Source organism: Physcomitrium patens, chromosome 21, assembly GCF_059467195.1.
Source record: "Physcomitrium patens ecotype Gransden chromosome 21, ASM5946719v1, whole genome shotgun sequence".
In the NCBI taxonomy this organism is placed as follows: Eukaryota; Viridiplantae; Streptophyta; class Bryopsida; order Funariales; family Funariaceae; genus Physcomitrium; species Physcomitrium patens.
Window position 1 is genome coordinate 13,136,403 of NC_143430.1, and position 9,079 is coordinate 13,145,481.

A 9,079-nucleotide genomic window follows, 5' to 3' on the forward strand; every position below is an offset into this window, starting at 1 on the left:
ATTGGTTTTGTGAGGCTTAATAATAGAAGTAGATTTTCTTTAAAAATATTTCAATTACATGTGACTTTATAAAATTGTACTATTTTGTAGAAATATAGTAGCTTACATTATGTGCGTCAAACTAAAGAGTAAGTTGTGGAAAATAAAATTGACTTTGTTACTAATGATGGCTAATTTGAGTAGAAATATATGTAGTAATTCTAAGGCCAAATTAGTTAAGATAATATCAAAGAAAGTGATCATATTGACAAGATTGATGTATTAAGTTGGATTATTTAACATAAAAAAATAGAACTGGAAGATAAATAGTGCTTCGATTTAATTATGCATTGAAGATATCAAATAGCATAATTATACAAAAGTTTTTTCATTTTTTTTAATTTAATGCCAAATAAGTTTTTAAATAATTCTAAATGGAATGAAAATTCCACCAGCATGTGTGGAACTAAGTTGAGAAAAAATAAGTTTTTATTCAGTTTTGAATATTTTAACAATTATTGATTTTTAGCCTAAAATCATTCTATTTTTGTATAGTATTAGAATAATTTTGGATCATTTTAATATTTTGAAAATAAGATCTTTGATTGCCTATATTTTAAAAACATGGAACCTTGTAAAAAAAATTCAAGTAGTTATTCTGTTACTATACATTTTGTTTGTACAATCAAATAAAAAAATAACGACACCCCCAATCACAAGTAAACATGAATTATAGTTTTAGATTCTGAACAGTCGTAAAGTACACATACAAAATAATAAACATATAAATAAATTTCTGTGCATGACAAGACAAAAGTCAGTTTTTCTAGTTCCTGTACCACTAATGTCACAAAACAGCTATAAAAATAGTTTTTTTTTTATTTATGGCTAAATTTGAGTGTGTGTATATATACTGTGTACCTGTGAAAAATATTACATGTTATTCCCACTAATCAATGCATCTAGCATACCCCAAATATGTCAACAGAAAAAACGAAAAGAAAGAGACATGCAAAAAAAGAATTTTTTTGTATGGATTTGCAAAGAGAAGTCGCCGAACAGGAAATCAACTATAAATAATGGCCCCAATCCACTAGTGGGTCAACGAATTTCACCAGGAGAAGTACCAAGAATTCACTTCCCACTTTCTTCATGCAGCAGGTCGAAACCCTAAAATAATGAAAACACGCGGAGAGCCAAGCAAGTTCACATCATGCTTCACCCCACCTTCCCACTTTGTGGCCCCCCCCCACCCCAACATAGATTCTCCATTTGCTTTATCAAACAATTGATTACTTTAATTAGTATAACAACTTGGAACTAAGCTGCGTGGAAAGATGAATGAGCACCCCATGATTTGAACATATAACTCATCCTTGTTCCCGACGACCAGGGGAACGCCAAGACCTTCAACAGTGAAGCTTTATTAAGATTCGGGAGGACGTACAGGGTTTTTTACGGGTCGACGGCGTCGATAGGCGGAGGAGGACGAGGAGGAGGACGAGGTCCGAAGTACAGAAAGACGACGGATGGAGCAACCCAGCATTGCACCGGCGAAGTTCGAGTCAAATCTGTAACAGTTCATCGCCATTGTTTACAGCGTAGATGTCTCGGTCTTCGTAGCTGGCGTGTTCCGACAATGCGGATGAATGCGGTCTTGAACGGAAGCGGAGATCACCGAGCTGGATTTCTGCTCGGGGTGCTGTTGGAATGGATTGCGCATAGTGGTGGGAGATTCGAAAGAGAATTATGTTCTCCTCGTGATTCGTTATCCATGTGCGATATTTTTCACCTGCCAGGCATTAGTCGTGTGGGATCCTCAAGGGAGCCGGAATAACACCCCCTGGCCTGGTGGATAGCGGTGAGCACGGTGCCTTTAGGGATCCGTTGATAGGCGTGTGTCGCGAATAGCGCCAGAGCTCTGCAGAAAGTGCGGGTGATTATGACAAAAATAACAGGAAAGTCGCGTGGGGTCGGCGGAGCCTCGCCAGAGAAGTGCCTATCCCTGCTTTCTATCTTCGTTGCTCGTACAGTGCTTGGGTTGTCAGCATCTGTGTCTACGGAATCCCTTTTTATAGATTGTTTTTCCACTTGCGCCATCCATGAACCCGGACCACGCCACTCCGATTCCTCTCAAAATGTCCGGTTCGCGCAGGATTCTTTCCGTAGTAGTTGTAAGACACTGTGCTTCATGCAGGGAATGCTATGAAGGACTTGATGGAATAAGTAGGAGGTCTGCGTCTGTGTGGGCTCAGTCACAGGGGATTAGGGGAGGAGCTCAATGGCTACGCCGGATAGCTCAGGGGGTGCATTCGATCTTGCGAAATGGATAAACGGTCTGGTGGCACACTGGGGGAGTGTGGCGGTCGCTGTGGTTGCGGCAGCTGTGATTGCGAAGTTCATATTCAATTCGACGGTGGGACGCAGGAAGCTTCCACCAGGCCCGGCGCCATGGCCAATTCTTGGCAACATAGCCTCTCTAGCTGGCCTCCCTCATCGATCTCTGGAGAAATTGGCGCGTAAATATGGAAGTCTCATGTACCTTCGTCTTGGGTAGGCAATGGTCGTTTCCTGATGCATGATGTGCCTTGTTTTCATACGGATTTGCATTGCTTCGGAGGGTATGCGTTTTGTATTGTGACCGTCTTGAGAAGGCTCGTGAGATTCTTGGTGCCTGTGCTCTATCGCAGAGAGGTTCCTTGCATAGTGATTTCTTCTGCGGATGTCGCCAAACAACTGTTCAAGACGCACGACATCCTATTTTCGAACCGTCCGGGTGGTTGCTTCTTTGAACAGCTAACAGAGTACAGAAACATCACGGCGTCACGTTATGGCCCACACTGGCGACATTTGAGGAAGACGTGCGTTCATGAGTTGTTCACGCAGAAGCGATTGGAAGCATACCAGGCAACCCGGCTCGAGGAGATCAGCATTTCCATCAAGGAGCTCTTCGAGGAATCGGATAAGAAAGGCCCCGTTGATCTTCACGCATGGCTGCACAGGTTGCTGTTCAACAACTTGACGCGTGTGATCATGAACAACAGGTATACTAGCCCTACCCTGTGTTCCGTGTATAGGTTGTGGGTGATAAGCCTTGGTAGGTGACCTGGCGACATTGTATTTTGCAGTTGATGATCTCTCTTTCCAGTAAGTTTTGATTATACAAAATGGCGCCTCTTGGTTGCGATCATAACCAGCATTATCGAATCGGAGTGTTCATTGTTCGGTTATTGAGCTTTACGAGCGGGGTTTGCTAAATGAGGTTTGCCCGAAGCATGTACACGTCTGCCACTGCCCTGTTATCATGCTTACTTGGGCAATGATCCTAGGGCCTTTCTATCCTCTCGAATTGGATTTTTGGTCACTGCAGGTATTTAGGGTGGTATTGCAGAAATTGGAAGTTGGAGTGTTCTTCTTTGTACTGAAGTGAGACAAATCGTTGGATTTGAACAGGTACTTCGGGACAGATGAGAAAGGAATGAAAGATGCAATGGACTTCAATAATGTGACCGCCCTAATGTTCTCCCAGGCGGGAGATGTGGTCATAAGTGATTTTCTCCCCTACTTGGGATTCCTCACTAGATTGCAAGGTAAACCACTCCTTTACCGTAAGACCAGGGAAATTGTTTTGGAAATGATGAGGAGAATGACCAACTTCGATGAGCGTAAGAAACTCCATGCCGAGGGACGAAGTACAGGAGAGCCTGAGGATTTTGTGGACGTATTGCTGTCATCAACACTATCTGATGGCACTACTCCTCTCCCTGATGACATCTGCCTAATGTTGCTCATGGTAAGATTCTTTGCTCAATTTTCCCCCGGCTTGTCACTCGTATTTCTGAATTTTTACTTTTTCATTGGCATTTCCAGTGCATTTGATGGTATTATGATGTGAGTTTTTACTGGGCAGGGAAAGTGAAGAGAAAGATCGTCTGAAGTTTCTGGGTTTCTTTATGTCGGATATTGGATAATGTGATCTGATGCATTGTACTACTCGGTGATGTACAGGACGTCCTTGTCGCTGGTACTGATACAAGTGCGACCACAGTTGAGTGGACCATCACCGAGCTTCTTCGACACCCTGAGGCGTATAAACGAGTACGTGAAGAATTGAACTCTGTTGTTGGATCTGATCAGCTTGTCAAGGAAGAACACCTTGAACACCTCCCTTACCTCAATGCAGTTCTGCAAGAGTCCTTCCGTCTCCATCCAGCAACTCCGTTGGGTCTCCCTCGTGAGTCAAGCGAAGCTTTTGAGTTCCTTGGATATAGTCTTCCCGCTGGTACTCGTCTCTTTGTCAACCAATGGGCAATCCATAGAGACCCTGCTGTCTACGAGCAACCAGAGGAGTTCAACCCTGAGCGATTTTTGGGAAGAGAAGCGCTCAAATTTATTGGTGACACTCAGTTCCAATTAGTCCCCTTCGGATCTGGGAGACGGAACTGTGCAGGACTGCCCATGGCTGTAATTGTTATTCCTTTGGTGCTGGCCCACCTCCTGCACAGCGTGGAGTTTTCTTTGCCAGACGGCCAACAACCCAAGGACTTGGACATGACCGAAACGTTTGGTGTTGCTGCTCCTAAGGCATCACCCTTGATGATTTATGCTACACCCAGAGAGTCCGCCGCTTTGTACTAAAACTTGTTGACATTGAGAATGATGTGAGATGTCGATGGAATCTTTTCAAACTGTACCAAAATTTCCTGTAATTACTTGACATGGAACAAGTTCGTAGGTTTTGCAGAGTGATCGCGATGTGAGTCTTTCCATCACGTATTAGAATGAGTTTCTGAATGTACCTTGATGCACAAGAAAGTGATCTTGCTCATTGGTGGACAGCAGACTGTTGCAGTGCAATTTGATTTCTCATCATCGTGTTAACGCAAGAACTCTGGAACGAATTCATAGTTTCAGGTCAGAAGAAGTTCGGAAGGAACTTTCATGTAAACAAGGTTATGTGAGGATCTGATTAATGTTTATTAAGCGCAGTATAATTGACAATAAGAAGTAGAGTGGCAAGGGAAATAAGGTAATTTAAAAGACATAAATAATATTTTTTTCTCCTGAACAAGTTTAATTCTTGTAGACATGATTTTTTTAATGTGGAAATTTATAAATTGTTATGTAGAAATGTTGTTGGTGGAAGTATTCAATGTTTTAATTATACAAGCTAAGAAACTTTTTTTTTATTATTTTATTTTTATTTTATTTATGTATATTTTAAGCATGTGAAATAATTGTAAAGAATGTAGTCATTATATTCTGAAGTTATACAAAAGTTGTATAAAATATTTCGTACCAAGCAAGACCACATACTACTTTGATACAACAGAAAAACTTAAGACTATATGTGTGTTTAATGAAACGTTAAAAATGTAAATCAATATAATTTCTGTTGCTATATGATATTATTTCATATGCGATATATTATAAATATCCTGCTTTACATGATATTAAATTAGAGAATTAAAAAAAATAAAATGTTAAAATCTATAGAGTTTTTTTTTTTTTTTTTTTTTTTTTTTAAATCTCAAGACATATGAATCTTTTAATGATAAATTTGACTTTTTATTAATTACGATAGCAAAACATAATTACAAATGTTGGATCTAAACATGATTTTATTTTTATAAACAAAAATCAAACAGAAAAAGTGAAAGATGAATATGTCATTGTTGCTTCAAAAATATATACAACACTTTTAAATTAACAATAAAACATAGGCCGTGACACCAATTTGCACTAATTTTCTATTCATTATTTTATTTCACGTCATCCTCCAATTTGAGATCTAGTGATGAAAAATACCACAGTACATCCATCGATTTCGTTATTTTGAAGCTGCAGGGCTCGGAAAGTTACAGCAGGCGGCCATAGGAGCTGTATGGCCTTGAGGCAATTCAATATAGAGTTCTATGTACCGGGATAGCGGTGACCGGTGGGTATCCATGCCACCCGGTTTCGGCCTGTACCGAGACTTTACTATTTGAAAGTCTTCTTGCTTCATGCATCCCTATGGATTAGGGTTTCCCGATAGCCACTCTGCGTCGCACCGAATTGGAGTTAGGAGCGGTTTCTTGGAGCGTCCTGAATTGGGAAGAGACATGTGAAGCGCTTGCGAGGGATTTTTCTGTGCAGTGAGAATAAGTGCTGGATTGGAGTTGTGGAATTGCGGTGGTGGTGTGGAACCCTAGTGCGGGGATAGTTTGGGGCTTGGAGCAATGGATGCGCTTAAGGCGGAGCTGGAACGGAAGCGAAAGGCTACGAGCGAAGTTTCTAAAGGGAGGAAGTTCGTGAGGAGAGGGGAGATTGACCAGCGGGAGTTGGAAAGGAAGAAGGAACAAGAGAAGAAGGAGCTTCTGGAGAAAGCGAAGAAGAAAGCCGCGCCTGGGACGCAGGATTCCTCTGCGGCTGGCACGGATGCGAGTGTGTCGGCACCTGCAGCGGCGAAGCTGTCGTCGAAATCGAAGGAGGTTGGTAGTGAGGAGGAGACGTTGGACGAGTTGGAGCTGCCGAGGGCGGAAGTGATTAGGAGATTGCGGTACTTGAAGCAACCGGTGACGTTGTTTGGGGAAGATGATGACGATCGGCTTGCCCGGCTGAAAGCTTTGTTGAAGGCTGGGATGACCGACCCAGACAGCGAGCTGATGGAGGGGCAGCGTAATGACTTTCTGGTGGATATGGCTGAGCTTCGAAAACGGGAAAAGCATGGGCGGTTGGAGCCCCGGAAGGAGAAGAACAAGGAGAAGGACGGCGGTGACGACGGTGATAGGGACGGTGGTGGAGGTGGCGAACAGAACATTACTGGGGATGGTGGTTTTTCTTCTGGCATTGATAATGACAAGGACGTGAAGGTACATATAATTTGTAAACACACACAGAAGCATTTGAAGTGGAGGCGAAATCCAGACTTTCTCGATTTTTTTTACATGAGAATCTTGTTTAGAAGCATGTGGTTTTATAAGTAAGCAAAATTTAGGGCTTATTTTGCGTTACAAGAGATGATGGTTTGGCTTTACGTGTGACAAGAGGGTCTTGATTGCAGTAAACTGGTCATTTCAACTCAAATTCATCATTCGTGCAAAAATCTGTTATGTGTCGCAGAGGTTGAAGGCTAACTTTGACGAGTTGTCGGACGAAGACAAGATTCTGGTGTTCTTCAAACGATTGCTTCTGGAGTGGGAGCAGGAGTTGGAAAACCGGCCAGAAGCTGAGCAAAGAACTGGACGAGGCAAGTCAAGTGTGGCGACTTTCAAGCAATGTGCTCGATATCTCAAGCCCCTTTTCAAGATGTGCCGCAAAAAAGTAAGTGCCCTTCCTCTGTTAATGAATCTTCTCTTATCTTCATGGGCTTGGTCACCTAAACTAATGGCCTTATTTCAGGGGTGATTCAAGTTTGTAATTTCCTATCATTTATACTTCTGTGTAGCTCTCTTCTCAAGGTTGTGTCTCGTATTTTCAAAATGGTCAAGACATGTGTAGAAGCGTTGAAGTGAAAGCATCACGTTGCTTAGAGCATGCATGTTAGTGTTTACATCATATGCCGGAATGTCAGAACGTGGGAAGAGCACTTCTGTCTAGAGTGGCATTTTGAGGGTTTAACTTTGAAACTTATGTTTCTACAGATTCTGCCTGATGATATTCGAACAGCTCTGATGATTATAGTTAAAAATTGCATGGAGCGAGATTATCTTACAGCTATGGATCAGTACATTAAACTTGCCATTGGAAATGCACCGTGGCCCATTGGAGTGACTATGGTGGGTATTCACGAACGTTCGGCTCGTGAAAAGATTTACACCAACAGTGTTGCACATATTATGAACGACGAGACCACAAGAAAGTATCTGCAATCAATTAAGAGGTTAATGACCCTATGTCAGCGGCGGTATCCATCTATGCCTTCCAAGTCCGTGGAGTTTAACAGCCTTGCAAACGGAAGCGACCTCAAATCTTTGCTGACAGAAGAAAAAAACAAGACAGGTAGTGTTGCGGCTGAAGAGAGGTTACGACTTCTGGCTGCTAGGGATGAAGACAGGTAGTCATTAGCCCCTCTTTGTACCACTATAAGGGTAGCTTAGTTTTGAAGTGTACATGAAAGGTAGCACCGTCTGTTCATTGGGTATGTCTGAAGTTATAGGATAGGAAGGAGTTCAGGATTCCCATCATCCATACTTGCAGGTTCTGGAAAGTATGGATTGATTATTAGGTCAGAGAAGAATCCAAGTATTGAGAAACATCAGATTTGGCGGTTTGAATTTAACTCGTAGCACATGTCAGGTTTATCTTTTGAATTTCAAAGTTAGTACATGCCTGGGAACAGATAGTTTTGCCGAATTGTTACAACACTATCATCAACAAATATCTGAAATCTGTATGGCTTGCACACCAACTTGTCCTCCATGGTGGCAAAGATGATTTGGTGATGATATTTTCCTATGGGCACCTGACGCAGAGTCTGATGATAAGAAGAGTGTATGCCACATAGTTGAACGAAACTATCTTCTACAACTACTTCCAGACTCTGTTTCCTAATGGAAGCATGTTAGTTTAGAAGAGAGTTGATCATCTCTCTTGCACCCACTGCCCAATCATATACTGCTTATGTGGTTCAGTTAGTGAGGTTGGCAAGCAAATTCACTTAATACCCACTGTGCAGTGTATGCTTCTCAGTTAACGAATAATTACTTTCATACAGTATTCTGTTATTACGAATGTTTAGAGTATGTGTAATAAAATATTTTGTTGAATATAAAGCTTCTCAGTCTTGTTTAAAAGTCACCATATTTGACTTAAACCGTACTCAAGCTTACAAAATTAACCCATTTTTCTAAAAAAATACTTCACCAAAAGAAACTTAAATCATGTTTACTATCATTATATATCATCTTTCCTGTTATAACCTGATGGAAAATATGTTCATGCAAATTTGGATACGTGAATGTTTTTGAAATTTAAATCATTGGGAAGTTTTATTAAAACAGATAGCTAGGAAGATGTTCTGCATTAACAATAATCTAAGAAATTAAATTTGAACTTTGTTACATGGGATTCTCTAGAAAAATTCATCGCAGGAACGTCTGGATTTACCAGGGTTACT

General features: G+C 41.4%; 2 protein-coding genes across 2 annotated transcripts; both read left to right on the forward strand.

The window, feature by feature from the left end:
- Positions 1-2,245: 2,245 nt before the first annotated feature.
- Positions 2,246-4,817, forward strand: LOC112274259 (flavonoid 3'-monooxygenase CYP75B137). Its single transcript, XM_024503580.3, has 4 exons — positions 2,246-2,532; positions 2,670-3,023; positions 3,433-3,772; positions 3,988-4,817. Exons 1-4 carry the CDS (start codon positions 2,261-2,263, stop codon positions 4,615-4,617), a joined length of 1,596 nt encoding a protein of 531 aa, XP_024359348.1. The 5' UTR covers positions 2,246-2,260; the 3' UTR covers positions 4,618-4,817.
- A 1,182-nt stretch (positions 4,818-5,999) lies between these two features.
- LOC112274262 (uncharacterized) lies at positions 6,000-8,371 on the forward strand. Its single transcript, XM_024503584.3, has 3 exons — positions 6,000-6,833; positions 7,084-7,284; positions 7,605-8,371. The coding sequence occupies exons 1-3, from the start codon at positions 6,201-6,203 to the stop codon at positions 8,019-8,021; spliced, it is 1,251 nt and encodes a 416-aa protein (XP_024359352.1). The 5' UTR covers positions 6,000-6,200; the 3' UTR covers positions 8,022-8,371.
- The last annotated feature ends 708 nt before the right edge of the window (positions 8,372-9,079 follow it).